Consider the following 19,894-nt stretch of genomic DNA (forward strand, 5'->3'; position numbering starts at 1 on the left):
TTTTGACTCATGGTAAAGCTACGGGCCAGAGTAGAACTGCCCTTAGCTTCCAAAGTTTGTAAATCTTTTCAGAAACATTTGGCCATATCTTTTCCCCCAAAGCAGCTGGTGGGTTCAAGCTGCTTAGTGTGTGGTTAGCAGTCAAGCACTTGACCGTTGCCACCAGACTCCCTGCCATCCTGAAATAAGTGAGAGCCCACTCTCAGCCTTCAGGGCACAAGAAGGAGCGCCGTCTCAGTACACTCCCACCAAGGGATTGCTTGGTGAGACAAGTAATGAGTTGAAGCTTCATTAATGACTCTATGAACATAGTGTGAGGACGGAGCAAAAGGGACTGGTTTTCACAGAACACATCTATGGTAACCTAGTCTACCTGCATAGTCTCGTTTAATCCTCCACAATTCCTTGACACAACAGGGACTCTCATTTTATAGGCAGACACACTGAGGCTCAGGAAGTTAACTTAAAGGATAATATCACACATTTAGGCGGTGAAAGAATCAGGGAAAATGATTCTTTCAACTCTACCTTAGCTGAAAAAGAAGCCCTTTTGGTGTAGTGGTAAAGCTTTGGGCTGCGATCTGAATAGTATGCAGTTCAAAACCACCAGCAACTCCTCGGGAGAAAGACAGGGCTTTCTACTCCAGCAAACAGTTAGTTACAGTTTCAGAAATCCACAGGGCAGTCTCTATGAGTCAGCGTTGATGCGGTGGCAGTGAGTGTGCTAGCTAAAGCAAGGAAGATGACAAAGAAAGTGAGATAGAGAAAAGAGAAGTAGGGAAGAGGCCAGGAGGCAAGATCAGGGGCTCAAGTGGGAAGAAAATGCTTTGAAAATGATGATGGCGGCATATGTCCAAATGTGCTTGACACACTGGATGAAGGTGTGGATTGTGATAAGAGATGTAAAAGCCCCCTATTGTTAAAAAAATAAGAAGAAAGAATAAATGTAGGGGAAAAGAAATCTGGCATTAAGAAAATATTGTGTGGAATTGAAGGGAGAAAAAGCAAGTTGTTCATCTCCACGTGGCATTTACTGAGTTCACAAAGGTAATGTACTCCAAATGTATTCCAAATGTGTTTGACACAATGGATGTATGGATTGTTATAAAAACTATAAAAGCCTGAAATAACATGATTTCTTAATTTTAAAAAAAGATAATGCATTCAGACGAGGGCCTGTAAAATATCAAGTTCAGGATGAAAATCCTCTCTGCCATCAAGCTGAGCCCCACTCATCGTGACCCTGCAGGACAGGGGAGCATGGCCACTGTGGCTTCCCAGACGGGAACTTCTTACAGGAGCGGAAAGTCTCATCTTCCTCCTGTGGAGCAGTTGAGGGTCTCAAAGTGCTGAACTTGCTGTTAACATCCCGAGGCTTAACCTACTATGCCAGCAGGGTTCTTAGGATAAACATTAGTGATCCATTTTGTATGCTTATTATTACTACTAAGGTATAGTAGCTAAGCTATAGGCAGTTATGTCTGATGGTCTTTGCCACTTGGTACCCTCCCTCTGATTCCACTCTATCTAATACAATAGATCGACACAGCGGCTGCAACTATGGCTCACAACTCAACTCCAGGAGTTTTGTTGGGTTGGTGGTTACTTGGGCTACTAACTTCAAGGTCAGCAGTTTGAAAGCTGCTCTGCTGGAGAAAGAAGGGGCTGTCTACTCCCATAAGGAGTTATAGTCTCAGAAACTTACATGGGCAGTGATCCCTGCCTTCTAGGGTGGCTATGAGTTCGTAGTGACTCTACTATGGCTGTGAGTATTTTGATGTCAAGTAACTCATTGCCATCGATTTGATACTGAATCATAGGGACCCTATATGGCAGGTAAGAGCTGCCATGGAATTGCAGAGATTTTTTTTTTTTTACCAATTAAGGGAATAGAAAGCCCCGTCTTTCTCTCATGGAGTAATTCTTGGTTTGGAACTGCTAACATTGCAATTAGCCCCACGTATAACCACTAAGCCTCGAGGACTCATCTAGGCTAGATGCAGTTTAATCATTTTCTCTGCTTGTCTCCTCGCCAAAGTGCCAGGAAGCAAGCAGAAAACGAGGAAAGGAAGCATAAACACAGCTACGCCCCCCCCTACCCGCACCCCAACCAACTTACTATCCTTTCGTGGGTTAACAAGGAGGAAAGCTAATAAATGCAATAACCTTGTAAACAGACAGTAAACCCCTTGCCATCAAGTTGCCTGTAACTCAAGGAGAGCCCCGGTTGGTCAAGAAGATCTGTGTTACAGAAGGTTTTTAGTGGCTGGTCTTGAAAAATCAGATAGCCAGTCATGTCTTTCAGCAGCCCCTGGGCTAACATGAACCAATGCCCCCTTGTCAACCATTTGTGGCCTGGAGGCAGGAACTTCCAAAGAGCATTAAATTACATTGTCAGCTGACTTCACAAATTGCCACTTCCAGGAAGCCACTCAGCATAATATCCATTAAATTAGACACACAGCTCCTAGGAGCTGCTCCAATGATCATCACCAAAGATCCCACAGACAAGTTAGTGTCTTTTTAAGAAGACCCTTTCCCTGTCGATCCAGAAGTTTCATCTCCTTTCCATTCCCCAAACAAGAATTGTCTCTCATATCAACACATCTACAATTTTTTACCTGCCTGTTAAATACATATATTTAAAGGCACTGCCATCTGCAGCGAGCAGTTCACTCTCTCCCTCCACAGCCACCCTGTGAGGAAGGTGACACCAGTAGACATTTATCAGATTTATCAGATGTCTGTAACTGAGACGCCAGAATGTAAAGTGACCTGTTGGTATCGTAGCTAAGAAAGGGCAGTGTTTGTTACCAAGCACTGCTACAACAGAAATACCACTGCTACAACAGAAATACCATAGGCAGAGGGCTAGAACAATTAGAAATTTATTCATTCACCTTCTAAGGGGATAGATGCCCCGAATCACCAACAGGATCTTGATGGCCCACAAGTGCTAGGATTTCACATTATACCATTGAGGAGCATCACATCAGACCTACAAACGGACGGCTATTGAGTCATGCTCTCTATCTGAGTCTCTATGGCTGGCCATCTCCTTGGGCTGTCTGCCTGACTCCAGCACTATATCTCTTAGCTTGTCCATGTGCAATTGAAGAGTCCGCTGATGGGGAGAATCTGTGTTGTCCAGGTAACAATCAAAAGGCACTGGAAGCTCCAGGAAGGTAAGTTTGTGCAGCAGGAGGATGCGCCTCAATAGTGTTCCCAGGTCAGCCATAGACAGCGAGTTTCCATAGAAGCTGAAGGATTGGAGCTGGGAGCACTGGCCTAGGACGGGTAGGATGGAAAAAAAGAAGTTGTTGCTGAACCTACATCCACTCAAGTCTAGGTCCTGCAGGGTGGCTGAGGATCTCATCAGCAGAACATGTAGCAGCTCAGGATCTAAAGTTGTCTGGATGATGTCCTTCAAATGCAGGGATTTTAGGTGGCTGGTGCTGGGGCACATGGAAAGATAGTTGCTATCAGATGTTAAAAGTGGTAAACTAGTTATGCAGAGGAATTCCAAGGGGTTCTTTAGGTACTTGAGCACCTGTTCCCAGCGACCATGCAGGCAGTGGACGTACTCCACGGTGAGTTCTTTGAGCTGTTGCAGCTGCGCAAACTGGGAGGTGAATTGGACAAAGAGGTTCTCTGCCTCTTGCTCATCATCCTGAGGCAACCAAAAATGCATGATGGCTCTAGAGAGTGTCAGTTTTCTCAGATTAACCATCTGGCCCAGGTAAGGGGCAAAACTTCCCAGGATGTCCACTTCCCAGGTAGATTTCATCACCAACTCTTCGATAAAGTCCAGCTGTAAGGTCTCCATCATTTTCTCAATGAGAAAAAAATTACGTGGCACGTTCACAAGCTCCAGCCTGCTACAGCAGAGGTGCAGTATGTCTTCTCTCTGTTGGACCCTCTCAATGAGGTAGGTGAGGGATTCATCAGGGCCGCCGTTCTCAATAAGCCCATCTATGAGCACAACCAAGGGGTCAAAGAGCTGCCTCTCCTCCAACATGGACTCTCCCACTTTTTGTCTCTTTCTTCTGTGATGAGCGTCCACTAACTCCTTTACAGAGCATGCAGATGACCCAGCCATGCTTCCTGATCCTCCATACCAGGCGTTGGTTACTGTGTTCTCCCGTAAATCCAATACTTGTAGTTTTGATCTCTTGGGGTGAATCTTCTGGAGAAACAGGTCATCGACGCCATCCAGTAAAGCCTTTAAGATGTCCTGGTGAGGCTTCTCAACTCCCCTTAGGACTCTCAGGGAGAGGTAGGGGTAAGGCCAGTCTCCTATGATTGCCCTCAGTGTCTTGTAGTGTCTCCCTGTGACGGCTACCTCTAGTAGAGGCAGAAAGATATGCTCAGGCAGCCATTCCAGAATAGGGATGACTAAGTCTTCATCACGTACAATATTCTGGATTGCAAGGTCGAGGAGCATGGGGGCGTTGTGGGTATTCATGCCGATGAATCTGCGCTGAAGGCCTTCTGATCTGTGATGGCTGTGTGGATCAGCTCGGACCACGGAGGGAACTGAGATGGCAATCCTCGTACTTCAAGATTTCAGTGCCTCTTTCGCTGCTCAGAAACGTTTATAATCTGTTTTGGTCCTGCTCCTCCCCTTTTCAAAAGGTGATTGTAGAGGCTATTAACTCCCAAGACCCTGGGTCATACATCAGGCTGGAGCCTTCTCTTTTATCACATAGATGCAGAGGTCAATGTTGACTTACTCACTAGCTTACTCACCTTGTTCTGGATTGAGTGGTTGTTTGTGTTGTGTGCCCTTGAGTTAGTTCTGACTCACAAGTGCAACAGACCAAACACTTTTGGCCCCACTCCATCCTCACAATTGTTGTTAGGTTTGAGCCCATTGTTGGCACAAACTGCCAGTCCATCCTGGGTAGTGTTTTATCTCTTTCCCTAACCCTGTACTTTACCAACCATGATGTCCTTTATCCGGAACTGGTCTCTCCTGATAACATGTTCAAACTGCCTGAGATGAAGCTTCACCATGCTCACTTCTAAGAAGCATTCTTGTACTTCTTTTAAGGTAACTTTCTTTGATCTTCTGAGACGGTCCATGGTAGTTTTAAAATTCTTCACCATCATCTTAAATCAAATGTGTCATTTCTTCTGATATCCTTCAATCCTTGTCCTGTTTTCACAAGCATATGGGGTGTTTGAAAATACCGTGTCTTGGGTCTTGTGCAACTTAATCTTCAAATTGACATCCTTGCTCTTCCAAACTTGAAAGAAGTCTTCCACAGCAAGGTTTCCCCATGCAATCCATAATTTGATTTCTTGACTGCTACTTCCATCACCATTGATTGTGGATTCAAGCAAAGTAAGATCTTTCACAACTTCATTTTTTTTCTCCAGGTATCATGTGGTTGTCTATTTACTGGTCCAATTGGGAGGATTTGACTTTTCTTGAAATTGAGTTGCAATTCAAACTGAAGGTTGCAGTTTTTGACTGCCACCAGCAAGTCCTCCAAGTCCTCCTTATTTACAGCAAGCAAAGTTGTTTGCTCTGCATAGGTCAGGTTGCTAATAATTCTTCCTCCAGTTCTTATGCCCCACTCTCCTTTATTTTATTTTGTTTTTAAGTGTTTATTATGAATTAGACAAGGGTCTGCATTTTAGATAATTTTTGCATTCAAGAAGTTAAACAACTTAACAATCCTCTAGATGGCTGGATCTGGTTGGTGCATAAGTTGGAATAATATTGCAAGAAGAGAGGGAGGAAGGGTGCAGTAGGGAGCGGACAGCATTGTTGACTGTATAACCCACTTGACGGGATTGAACAACAGAATTGTATGTGAATGGATATATTGGATTGTGTGAGATATGGCAGAAAAACTATTATAGGAAAAAAGGATTATATCCTGGGGAATAGAGTGGGGATGTGAGGAGATAAAGGGGAGCTGATATCAAGGAGCTCAAAAAGAAAGACAATGTTTTGAAACTCATTGTGGTAGCAGTTGTACAATACTGTTTGATGTGATTGAACTATGGAACATTACAATATTTGTTAGAGCTACCAATAAAGTAATTATTAAAAATACATTGGTTTTTAAAACATGGGGGAAATTTGAATATTTATACAAACTAAGTCTCCTTATAGGAATATTGATATTATCCTATCACAGACAGCATGGTATTCCAAGGTAGATACTGAGAGGTTCTCTTTGAAAAGGAAGGCAACACCATTCCTTTTATGTGTCATTCCTGGATTTATAAATTATATGATTATCTGATTTAAGACTAATCCATGTCAGCTCACTAACGCCTGTTATTAGTTTTTTTTGAATGCACCAAACACATCAGCCTTTGTTATTTTTTAAGCAAATGACAAAGACCCATTTTATCAGCTTTGCTGTTAAACCTAAGCTTAACATTACATATTTAAATAATGTTCAAACTTTCTAAGCTTCCAGCATTTATGTACAACTAGAAAACATCCTTCATTTATATTAAACCAGAAATGTATCACCATTAAAGTATTATTATCTTTCACTACTCAATACTGGGGAGAAAAATTAAATTATTTTTGTCAGAGATTCATCCTGGCAATGTTAACGTCACAGCAGACTGAAACTACTAGAATCACATTTCAGACAAACTGGAAAAAAAGCAGGATCCATGCTGGTGTTAATACACAATTTTCTCCTAACTCTACTAAAGAATCATTGTTCACCAAGAATTAAGTTTAATAATAATAATAATAAAGCAAAGTGCATACATAAATGTACAGCAATTTTAAAGACAAAAAAATGGTCCTATTAATGTGGTCCCAACACTAAACTCAAAAGTCTATGACAAATAGGTGCTCCGATGAGCTGTTTATAAATACTTTAGATTAGGTACAGTTATACTGAAAGTATAGTTGGTTTGAAATCTTCAAAAAAAGTTCTTGTTTATCCTCAAATAGTGCTTGTAAGAGTTTAACATTTCTGTTAAATGCATGCGTTGAATTACTTGTTATCCAAGCATAGCAGCTGCTCCTTAACCATTTATAGTAAGGGAGAAAGGGAGGAAAGAAAGTGCGAGGAATCGCAGTCACCGCCTCCGCCAGCAACAGCCGTGCCAGACTTGAGAGGAGACCATGGGCCCCTCTGCCCAGCTTCTCCTCCTCCCTACTGCTGGCTGCCAACCTCCTTGGGACTTGTTCCAACAATCTGTTAAAACATGGTGGATTACTATGAAGTTCTAGGTGTGCAGAGGCATGCTTCACCCGAGGATATGAAAAAAAGCATATCGTAAGTTGGCACTGAAGTGGCATCCTGATAAAAATCCTGAGAATAAGGAGGAAGCAGAGAGGAAGTTCAATCAAGTAGTTGAGGCATATGAGGTGTTATCAGATGCTAAAAAAACGGGACATCTATGACAAATATGGCAAAGAAGGATTGAACGGTGGAGGTGGAAGTCATTTTGACAGTCCACTTGAGTTTGGCTTCACATTCCGTAATCCAGATGAGGTCTTCAGGGAATTTTTTGGTGGAAGGGACCCATTTGACTTTTTTGAAGGCCCATTTGAGGACTTTTTGGGGAATCACAGAGGCCCTCGTGGAAGCTGAACCCAAGGCGCAGGATCCTTTTTCTCTACCTTCAGTGGGTTTCCTGCTTTTGATACAGGGTGGTCTTACTTCACTCTCTTCTACTTCATTTGGTGGTAGTGGCCTGGGCAACTTCAAATCTCTATCAACTTCTACTAAAATAATTAATGGCAGAAAAATCACAACCAAGAGAATTGTTGAGAATGGTGAAGAAACAGAAGTTGAAGAAGAGCGCCAGTTAAAGTCCTTAACTATAAATGGTAAGGAGCAGCTGTTATTAGCTTTTATGCAAAACAATTCATTTGGACAACCTCTGATTTTCCTAAAAGGATACTTCACTTCCTTCGCACTTATTACTAATGGATGTTTGTATCTGGTTCTGTTCCTTTGGAATCAATACCCCTCATCAGAGGCAGCTCTCCAAAGCTCATTAAGGTTGACTATTTTGAAGCAGCAGCTCTTCCAACATGAGGGACTTGTCTGCTGGCACTAGTGTTCATTAGGTATTTAGTTGATAATTTTTTTAAGAATTGGATCACCTCTTTCTTCTCATCTGTACTTCTTGTGAAAGCTCTTTTGAAACCTGATCAGCACGGGTGATCTTGCTGATATTTGAAACACTGGTGATGTAGCTTCCAGCATTACAGTCCAGGTAAGCCACCACAGTCCCACAGGCTGACAGATGAGTGGAGGATACTAGAATAGAATGGGTGCTAATCGTCTATGAGTGATGACTTTATGAAAAAAGGTATTAATGCATAAAGAGACCTCGGAAGGATAGTCATATGAAGATACACCTACTAAAATAAAGATTAACAAGAGTGTTGTGCCCCACCAGAAGCTAGGAGAGAAGCAGAGACCTGGACAAGGTAGGAAGAATGTCATTGCTGAAGTCACATGGATCATGGCTGAAAGTAGAGAATAACAGGCAGATACTTAGTTGTGTTTTATTGACTCTTCAAAGGTATTTCACGATGTGATTCTATCTTTGGGAAGAATGGGCATTCACGAGCCCTGGTGGTGTAATTTATGTGTTGGCAGGTAATCCTCGTGCGCATCAGTTCAAGATCATCAGCATCCCCCTCTGAAGAAAACTGGTCTTTCTACTCCTATAAACAGTTACAATCTCAGAAACCCATAGGAGGTTGTTGTGAGTCAGCATTGACTCAAGGGCAGTGAGTACAGTTTTGGTTTTAATGTGCGCATGTGGAATCTGTACATAGACCAAGAGGTATTGGCTTGATGATTTAAATTCAGGAAAAGTACGCTGCGGTGTTGGATTCCTTCACAAAGCTTGTTCGATCAATATGCTGAGCACATAATCTGACAAACTGGGCTGTGTGGAAAATAATGCTGTATGACGTTCAGAGAAGGAGAGATCAACAGCCTGAGCTCTGCAGATGACACAACCTCTCTTGCTGAATGGAAAGGTTGCTTGAAGTATTTACTTGGGAAGGACAAAGACAACACAGCCTGCATTGTGGTTTATACCTCAGCACAAAAAGAATAAATTAGACGGGTGTCTAACAGCATAATTAAAGTAAAAAGTACTGAAGTTATCAATGACTTCCTTTCAGTTGGATTCACAATCAATGCTCATGCATGCAGCACCTTAAAGATCAAAGAGACTTCTGGCAAGATGTTGAACAAGTTAGAACTGCTACACTAACCCTCTGCAAAGAGCTCACCGCCTTTGGGTTGATTTTGACTTATCGTGACCATATCGGACAGGATAAAACTGCTGCTGTAAGTTTCTGAGACTTTGACTCTTTACAGGAGCAAAAACACCATCTTTCTCCCTTGGATGGGCTGGTGGTTTCCAACTGCTGATCTAATGGTTAGCCCCATCTTGGAACCACTACACCATCAGGGTTCTCTCTGACAGGACAGGGCATACCAAATGAAACAGAGATGGATGATAAATCTGGAACCTTGAGATTCATAGTAAATGAGAGAGAAATGGATTGAATACTGACCAGGACACGCAGTTGGACAAAGACAGCCAGAGAGGAAATAGATAGGTGCTGGTCAGAAGTGGCACAGCCATCTTGCACTTGTGCAAGCAACTGCCCATAGAGACATGGCCTTGGTAACCAGCTCTGCTTTGTCAGGACCAGAACAAGTTCCCAATCTTGTGGCGGCAATGAGAAATTTGGGTTGCTCCCACTTTCTCCACACTCTCCTAGTTATCATAGGAGTGGTCAGTTCCACTTAATGTCATCCACATAGAGCCAAGTTTCGCTCATCCATTAGCATATCCCCTGTTATTCCAGATATCAGAGAAGTAGCCTCCTGGATTGGGACTCTGGTACACTAGCCTCTCCTCTGGAGGGAAATGAGCTCCACCTCCCCAGAACAGCAGACTGTGCAGAACCACGGTAATGGGCTGTCCTGGACCATCCTGGCTGATCAGTAACTCTTTCCATAACCATCCACCTTTCTGCCAGCTGTCTGCTTGCCTCCAAAGAGGTCTTTGCTAGGAACAAGCACCATGAATTCAGTTACCACCTGAACCTGTACACATTCCTTCCAGATCAGATCTCTGAAGTGAGACAATACCTAGTGCAGCAGGAAATCCCACCAAGACCAGGATTTCCTCCTCAGCACCCCTGCGTGGTAAATCCCTTGGTAGGCAGAGGTACCCTGTTGTCCATGATTTTCTCCTCTTTTGATTCCTACTCCACTGACAGGTTTTTCTTTTTTGTTTCCTCTTTTTTACCCTTTATCTCTGTTTTCCTTATTTCTTCTCTTTCTCCTTTATTGTTTCCATGCCTTTATTTATTCTTTTTTATTTCCTTAATTTAATATCCATGATTCGTTTCATTCTCCCTAGTATTGTTAATTGTATTTTTCCTGCCCTTGTTTTTGATTTCATTTTTTTTCTTTTTCAGTTATTAAATTTCTCTTTTCTTACCTACTTTCTGCCTCCTGATTTTCTATTTCCTGTTATTTGTTTATTGCCTTTTTTTCTGGTCTCACCTAGTGGGAGACAGTACCCATTTACTTATGACCCAAACATATTCACTGGATGAGGGCCACTCACCACTTCTGTACTACCTGCATATTGATAGATAATTTCAGCCAACCCCACACTCAACACTGCTGTATGAACAGAAACCAGAGAAGTGTGCACACTTAGATTCTCTATCACACCAACCAGTAGTCATCTGATGAGTGCCTCCTGTATCACCACCATTCAATCATCAATTAAATACAAATCGGTCAATATTTTAGAGACAATATATAACTTCCATTAACATAGAAGAAATCAAGACAGAGAGACTCAAACATGTAACTGAAAAATTCAGAGTGCAAAAACCTTTGTCTTGAATAACTGACAGTGGAAACTCCAATGAGGAATACAAAAGAATGATATCTGGACTTCTTCATGAATGGAAAGATCAAAAATGCTACAGACAAAATAAAGAAAGAACACAAAAAGTTTTGTAAGATTTCAAAAACAATATAATAACTAATTGATAAAAGCAGTTAAAAGTTAGAAACCATCTAAAAACAGCAAAAGGAATTTCAAAAGATTTATACTAGACAATGCACTGAGAGAGTAAAGTTGACTGAATCCATGGCAGGTTAACTAGTGAATTTGAAGGTAACTCTCACAGTGGTGATTTCCTACAAGCACAGTCAGGAAAAACCAACAAATCCGCCAAAGATGAGGAATTATATGAGATGCTATCAAAGGAACAGCGTGCATGTGATTGTGATTCCAAAACAAGATGGGACAAAAAGAAAATTGTCCGAGATTTCTTATTAAATAAAACTTCCCTGGACTCAGTGGATATGCAAGAAGATATACATTCAAAAATGTGAAGGGGAAAAAGCCCACCATCAGAATAGGCTCCAAAAGAAAATCATGCTGTGTCATAAAAGAAGTCTGAAACAAATAGAACATGCAGAAAGTAAAAGGCAGAATGGAAGGCCAAATTAGTGAGCTTGAAAAACATCTCTCAATGCTGACCAGCTAAAAGTACAAGCGAGGAAAACTACCATTGAAAGATGAAGGAGCCGATGAAAACCTGAGCATTATATAGTACCCCAACAAGGATATTGCATGTGTGATGAAAATTCCAAAACAGGAATAGACAAAAACAATGAGAAAATCATGTACTGGTGGAAGAAAACTTCCCTAACTTTATGAAAGATGAGAAGATATGCATTCAAGAAGCCGAACGAAACCCAAACTTGAGAGACCACACAGGAAAATCAGCAGGACACATCATAAAAACAAAATCCCTTTCCGGAAACAAAGGCGTGAAAGAATCCCGAGAGCATTTTGAGGAAAACGACAAGTTACCCACGCAGGCCTATGCAAAGGACAACTCCACAGTGTCTCTTGACCAACAGATCTGGGACTTGTCAGCCCCCGCAACTACTTGAGCCACTGCCCTGAGGTTTTGTGACTTCAGTGCAACACTGCAGAGAAACCCAGAACCCAGAGCTACGGTGGGGCGGGAAGGTACCGAGGGAAGGAAGACTTGATGTTACGAGATGATGAACTGGTACAGCAGTTTGGAAAAGTTGGATCTTTGGAGCATCCTTAAACTTTCCCAGCTAGGACGCAGCTTTGTGAGAATCCTTCTATAAGGCATTATGTGTGCAAAGAGAACAAAGTGTTGCTGTGCCCTGCACTATCATTATGCCATTGGTATGCCCAGGACCATGTACAAGGTCGTGGCAACTCTGCCTACAGTAAATTTGACTGTACCCTGCAGCTGTTGTGCTAGTCCATCTACCAAGGGTCTTCTCCAGCCTCCTAGGCCCTGTACTGCACCAATCATGATGGCCTCTTCTAGCAATTTGTCCATCCGGATAATGTATGCAAAAAATGAGATGGACACTATTCTTCTGGGACACTAAGGTTATCATTGTCTAATTCTCAAAAGTACTGTGACAGCTTTTCTTCCAAATTTCTTTTTACTGAAAGTCCTGCTGAAACCTCTCCCACAAGGGTGACCCCACTGGTCTGAAATACTGGTGACATAACTTTCAGCATCCTGCCACACCTGTGCCCCACAATACAATAAACTGAAAGCTGGGCAGTGGGAACCTAGAGTAGGAACTACAACCTATTATGTCCACTTGGGGGTGCCCACACAGGTCACTGATTGAAAACTATGCCAACTATCTAGTGGATAATGGTTTGCATGTTTATGTACAACTCAAGTTCTTAGATTTGAAAAGAAGAAAAAATCAGCTCACATGAGCTCAAAAGGGTTGCTGAGAAAAGTAGATTCACGGACTCATGGAAGCAAGAGGGACAGGAAATGACTGAACTCAAGCTGGACAATATCGGGAGACTCATCACTCTGTCATTCTTCCCCAAAAGGGTCTACCACCACTGCCACCACACCCTGCCACTCCAGAGAGGTGACCATTTACTCTTCCACACTTTCCACCTACGCAGAAACAGGAAACAGACAGGAGGCAGTTATTGATGTCTCATAACCTATTCAGGCACCTGGAGGTTTGGTGGTGATGTGTTGGGCAAGGTCAGCAGTTCAAAACCAACAGCACCTCCTGGAGAGAAAGACTAGGCTTTCTAATTCCTTAAAAAGCTGCATCCTCAGAAGTGCACAGGGATAGTTCTATTCTGTCCTATAAGGATCACCATGACCACTGGAGATCCCCTTGCAGAGGGGTCTCAGGGAGGAGACAAGCCAGTCAGGGTGCAATGTAACAACGATGAAAAATACAACTTTCCTCTAGTTCCTAAATGTTTCCTCCCCACTCCCACTATCATGACACGAATTCTACCTTGCAAGCCTTGCCAGACCAGAGGATGTACACTGGTACATATAGGAACTGAAAATACAGGGAATCCAGGGCGGATGAGTCCTACAGGACCAGTGGTGTGAGTGGCCATACAGGGAGAGTAGAGGGAGAGTAGGTAGGAAAGAGGGAACGGATTACAAGGAACTATATGTGGCCACCTCCCTGGGGGATGGACACCAGAAAAGTGGGTGAAGGGAGATGTCGGACAGGGCAAGATATGACAAAATAACAATTTATAAACTATCAAGGGCTCACGAGGGAGGGAGGAGCGGGGAGGGGGGTGAAATGGAGAGGAAATGTTTTGAGAATGATGAGGGCAATGAATGTACAAATGCGCTTTACACAATTGATGTGTGTATGGATTGTGACAAGAGTTGTATGAGCCCCTAATAAAATGATTTAAAAACAAAAAAAAGATCCCCATGAGTCGAGATGGACTAGGTGGCACTTAAGTTTGTTTTGCGGAGGGGGTGGGGGTGGGGTCTTTGAAATGATCCTTGCGCACAGGCAGCACTCAGGGACAACCCTGGTTGTCTGGGGAGGTTCTGGATTCCAGAGTCACGGAGCACTTTGAGGAACCAGAGAGTCTCACCGGAGCACCAGAAAGACATACCAATATAACTCAATTCATTGCACATTAATGTATTGTGACTCGTAGATGCTGCAGGGTTTTCTCACATCTGGAAGTTTTGTGGCAACTCTGCCTTGAGTAAGTTTGTCAGCAGCCTTTGTCCAACAGTCTGCCCTCATTTCTCATCTTCATGCCTTGAATTTTGATACTTCTCACAATATTTCAAAAATCGTATAATGCTATCTCATGCTTAATACTTGCCCCTCCACTTTATCAAGCATGATGTCTATCTCCAAGGACCGGTCTCTCCTGAAAATATGTCCAAAATATATAAGACAATGTCTCCCCCTCATTGCATCTACGGAGCACTCTGGCACACACCTTCCAAGACAGATTTGTGTGTCCTTTGAGCACCAATGGCACTTCACGGCTCTTCATTAGCCCCACGCTTCAAGTGCATCAAGTCTTCAGTCTTCCTTATTAAGTTCCTCGGGTGATATATTTTGATAACATTTTGTTTCTTGAGCAAAGGTCTTCGGTTCCAGGGTCAAATTTAGGTTGTGACCCTACTCTCTGTGGCATGTTCAGTAAGGAAGATTTTGATATAAGGATAATTAGCTTGCTGTGATGATGCCAATGTTGAATATGTTCCAAATCCAAGATGTAGGATTAGGACAGCAATCAAAGTGAAATGCTCACAGCATGGTGGCACTCTCTTGATAGTTATTAAAATATAAATTTTGGGACACCTAAAATAGGTGACTGCAAAGGAAAAATTTATGCAGCAGGTCAATTTTTCCAAGAGAAATGGACAAATGGTTATTTTGTAGTTGAACTCATAGCAAACCTGTGTACCTTGTTTTGGGCAGTAGGTACCTTAGCAGTAATGTAAACAAGCCATTCTGTAGCATCAATACAGATTGAAATATGCTAATCTCAATGAATTGGGGGATCAAAAGCATCTGGATATAAACAATGTTCTTCAGCAGAATTTGGGATCATGAAAAGTGGCTTTTATGAGGCCTCATTGAGACAGTTCTAAAGGTTCTATTTGGTTCATTCACACTAATAGAGACCCTATGAATAACAGAACCAACAGAAGAAAACACACCTAACTTGAATCTAGGGCCTAACATGTTGAAAAATCGTAACCTCGAGGCCTGAGCTCCAAAAGGAGAGTTAAGTATGTTGTCAGACCTGTTCATAAATGGTCACATCCACTCAATCACTGCCCTCTAAACAAAAAATTAAAGCAACTCGGACTCCACAATTAGATATATTTCATCAGAAAACTTTTTCTTTAAATATGAAATTTTCTTTCACTTATATCTCCCCAAAGGAGTTTCCCTTCAAGGTTTAAGTTAACATTGATACATACAAATTTAGTATGTATCAGCATATAGAGAAGCCACCAAAGTAAGACAGACAGATGATTGGGAACACTGAAATTGAATGGGTCCTAATGCTCTGTGAATGGTGTCCTTATTAGGGAGAAGATATTACGACTAAACAAACCTAGGGAAAACAGCCAAGATGCATCTACCAAGACAAGTCAAAGGTTGTTGAGACCCTTCAGAAGCTATGAAAAAGCCCAGGATGTGAATAGAGGAATATCATTGCTGATGTCAGAGGGATCTTGGTTGAAGCAGAGAATATTAGGAATAGGTTTATTTGTGTTGTATAGACTCTGCAATTAGACTGTGTGGATTGTTAAAGACTATAGATCACATAGCAAAGAATGGGAATTCCTGAACATTTCATTGTACTCATGTGGAATCTGCTCATAGACCAAGAGGCCATGGTTTGAGTAAATTGAAGAGATAATAAATGGTTTTAAAATCAGAAAAAGTGCACAAGGATTGTATCCTTCCACATGATTTACTCAATCTGTATGCTAAGTAATTTGAGAAGTAGCATGTATAAAAAAATGCACATTGCATAAGGATTGAAGGAAGAGTCATCAGCTAACTATACTATGCAAATGAAAGAAAAAGGGTGAGAAACACTTTCTGATAAAAAACAAAGACGACATAGGCTTGAACATGAATTACACTGCAACATTAAAAGAATCTACACATTGCACCAGTAAGTAACATCATTATAGAGGAGTAAAGAACATTGTCAAGAACTTTGTTTTACTTGGATCCATAATCATTGCTCATGGAAGCAACACTCAAGAAATCAAAAGGATTTTCTACATGGCAGTGGACTAGGGTGATAGCTATGGAGAATTTCTACCCACCAACGAGGGAGAGCAAATGAAATAATACAGATGGTGACTGTGGAACACTGAGTTTAATAGGAAAGGATAAAGAATTGGACTGAGCACTAAGAGAAGAAACTGAACAAAAGTTGCCTAGAAGAGACAGAATAATTATCTGCTTCACACGGGAAATTGTGAAACAGTATCACTAATATCCCATGCTAGTAAAATATGTCTGGGAGATCATTTTAAAATGATCACACCTGTACATCCACAGGGAACAACAAGAAACTGGCCCAGATTCAGTAAAGTGGCATGAGCGATATTGCAGATGTCAAATGTACCTTGTCTAAAAACAAAGAATCGCTGAAAGATGTTCCTTGTGTTTCATGGACCATGCAAAGGCATTCAACTGTGTGGATCATTGCAAATTATGGATCACATGAAAAAGAATTAGAATTCCAGAACCCTTCTTTGTATTCCAGTGGAACTGCAGTCTTGTGAGAGACCAAGTAGGGCTCTTTATTGTAAAAGACGGAAAGGGGTGTATCAGGGTTGTTTTCTTTCACCGTACTGATTCAATCTGTATGATCGGAAAATAATCCAAGAAGCTGGACATTACGAAGAAATGGGCATTAGAATTGGAGGAAAGCCCATTAAAAACCTGACATGTGGATATGATACAGCCCTGAAAAGTTGAACAACCTGCTGAGGAAGATCAAGGATGACAGCCATCAATAAGGATTAACATGCAATGTAAGGAAAACCAAAATCCTCACAACTGTGCACAAAGACAATATCGTGTTTAGCAAAGACAAGATTTAAGTGATGGAGGATTTCATTTTGCCTGGATTCACAATCACTGCAGATGGTGGTAGCAGTTCAAAACTGAAATGACTTACTGCTTTAGGCAAATCTGCTGCATACGAACTCTTTAAGGTGTTTAAGAACATGAGAACTAAGGTCCTCGTGAACCAAGCCATGGTATTTTCAACCACTTTATATGAATTAGAAAGACCGAAGAAGAATTGATCTATTTGAATTATGGCATTGACAAAGAACATTTAAAGTAGCATGGACTTCCAGAAAAATAGCCAGATCTGTTTTGGAAAAAGCACAGCTAGAATACTCCATAGAAGCAATGATGAACAGAGTTTGTCTTAATTACTTTGGACAGGTTGTCAGGAGACACTAATCCCTGTGAGAGGATATTAATAGGTCTCGCTGAGTGTACGATGGCATCTAGCCATTCCAAGGGTCTCCTTCCAATGCTTCTTGCTCATAAACTCTCTCCATATCCAACACCTTCCCACGCATATCAAAAGCCATGTCAACCCTCTTCATTCAAACTTGCCAACAGGAGGCTACCTGGTACTCTGCAGCCCTAGTTACTTGTTTCCACCCCTGAGAGTATATCTGTGAGTGCTTCCTTTGTGTTGGGGCAGCTCTTCCCATCTTCGGAGTAGCCAAGAGACTGCGATTCCCAATAAAGCATGTTACTTGATACCCGTGTTTCAGCTAGTGTTAATCCATCATTTGGTGCAGAAACTCAGGAGGGTGCAGCACTGGGACAACAACCACTCTCTTGGATTTATTGGCCTCCTGGCCTCCCCTCTGGTCCTGCAGATGCTGGCTAATACCCTTCAGAGTAATATGGGTGGATCCAGACCAATAACTCCTGGGCCATGAACGGGTAAGCCACCCAGGCCCTGCTTTAAATGTTCCCAGATAGGACATTGGGCACAAGAATGTCCCGATCCTCATCCCCAATGAAGTCTTGCCCACACTGCAAACAAGGAAGGCACTGAGGAGTTAATTGCCCTTTTGACAGAGGGCAGGAAGGATAGTCTCTTCCATAACACCTCCAGAGAAACCACCTCAAGATGCTTCTTTGGCAGGGCTTCAAGGCTTGGCCATGGAGTATTGATGGCATCCACAGTTGAGAGCACCCACGATCACCCACCACGAGGCCAGAGTAAGATCATCTTCTATTTCTTTCCTTTTAAACACAGGGGCCACTTATTCCATAGTACCTGAACATTCAGGGCAAACATCACTAGCACCCATCACTATTGTGGACGTCTCAGTTATAGTCTTACAATACCTCATGACAAGGCCACTCTGTGTAGCCTTTACAATGTACAATTTGCAGTGGAAGTCTCAGTTATACTCTCATAACATCTCATGTCAAGGCCATTCTTATGTAGCCTTTACAATATACAATTCGCACACCAATTTCAAGTCATCCCCAAATGCCTTGTACCCCTATTGGGCAGAGATAGTCTTACTAAATTCAAAACAGTAGTAACTTTTCATTTACCTAGGGCCTCCCTATCTCCAAACTTGTTGCTTCTGTTGCAAGCCACACCAGACACTCTTTCTGCCTCCATCTCTCCTTAAAGTAACTCTAGCGCCTGCCTACCACCACCACCACCACCACCACCACCACCACCAATTCCCTCACTTTACCACCTGCTCTAACTCACCCACGTGTTTGGGCTATCACCCAACATTACATTGCTATTCACCACCAACCTGTTTACATCAGACTAAAAGACCCCTCAAAAACTCCTAATGTTCCTCAATACCCTATAGCTTTGAACACCTGAAGGGCCTTAAACCCATAATCTCTAAACTCCTCAAAGCAGGCCTGTTAGGTTCTGCCCACTCTCCCTACAACACACCCATTGTTCCAGTCATAAAGCCCAATAGCAGCTACATACTTGTTCAAGATCGTAGAGCCATCACTCCACTCAGCTGTCTTGCCTATCTATCCCTGTCTTAACCCTTACATTCTGTTCAAACACTATTCTTACCAAAGAGATGGCAACCCTCTCTATAAGAAAGAAACCCCACTGTGAAGAAAAAGTGCTGGGTATTCACCAACTACCCCGCTCCAACCTGGGACAGGTGAAACTGATGAAGCACAGAGCACAGGCAACAGCAGAGAGCACTGGAAGACTGATGACCCCCAAAAGTATGTTTCTAGCAACGGTTGCAGTTATATCCGTCACCACTGAAGTAGGTGCTAATCTTGCTTATTGGGCTTATGTTCCCCATCTGCCCCTGCTGGAAATTGTAGATTTGACTCAAACCAGCCCTGTCACGTTTGTAAATGATTCTTTGCGGACCCCAGGGTTTGGGGGAAATGGGGTAGCCAGGTACCCCAAGGAAGAAGGCAGGAGATTTAACTTTACCTTGGGATTTGAGGTTTTACCTTTATGCATGGCTGCCTGACCTAGATGTTGAACCATGAAAACACAAGCTTGGAATAACTGGCTAATGTTGAATAACACTGAGCATGGCTTCTACTTGATAACAGACGATGCATTTATAGAACATGAGAACTCCACTACCTTAGAGGCTAGGAGATGTGGAAACCTGTGAAATCATGAGTTACTGGCATTTTGAAGCCACAAAACTCAAATGGCTCAAATGTCAATGGCCACATGGAAAAGTATGAAGAAATAACTGTCATGATCATTGACTGGGGCCTCATGGAAAATTTCTAACAAATTTCTCTGACCAATCTAATTTTACACCATGTGACTATGTTCATACTTGCAAATGGCACGAAACCTCTAATAGTATTGTCTTCACTGGGTCACCACTAATGGTATGGTATCCTCAGTTGTTAAAACCCAAAACAGGACCCGAATAGTGAGACCCTTGGACAATACCTCTCACCACCAAACATTTAACAGGATATATTAGACAGGGTTATCTAGAGAAACAAAACCAGGACACTAATAATTTTATATATATATTTAT

At 42.2% G+C, this 19,894-nt stretch overlaps 1 protein-coding gene and 1 pseudogene across 1 annotated transcript; one reads left to right on the forward strand and one right to left on the reverse strand.

The window, feature by feature from the left end:
• Positions 1–2,998: 2,998 nt before the first annotated feature.
• LOC101645855 (melanoma antigen preferentially expressed in tumors-like) lies at positions 2,999–4,465 on the reverse strand. Its single transcript, XM_045284407.1, has one exon. It carries the CDS (start codon positions 4,463–4,465, stop codon positions 2,999–3,001), a length of 1,467 nt encoding a protein of 488 aa, XP_045140342.1.
• Positions 4,466–7,126: 2,661 nt separating this feature from the next.
• Positions 7,127–11,954, forward strand: LOC101645536 (annotated as a pseudogene).
• Positions 11,955–19,894: the final 7,940 nt, after the last annotated feature.

The sequence above is a fragment of the Echinops telfairi genome, unplaced genomic scaffold (assembly GCF_000313985.2).
Source record: "Echinops telfairi isolate 266 unplaced genomic scaffold, ASM31398v2 ScPeMD7_7468;HRSCAF=8506_2, whole genome shotgun sequence".
NCBI lineage: Eukaryota > Metazoa > Chordata > Mammalia > Afrosoricida > Tenrecidae > Echinops > Echinops telfairi.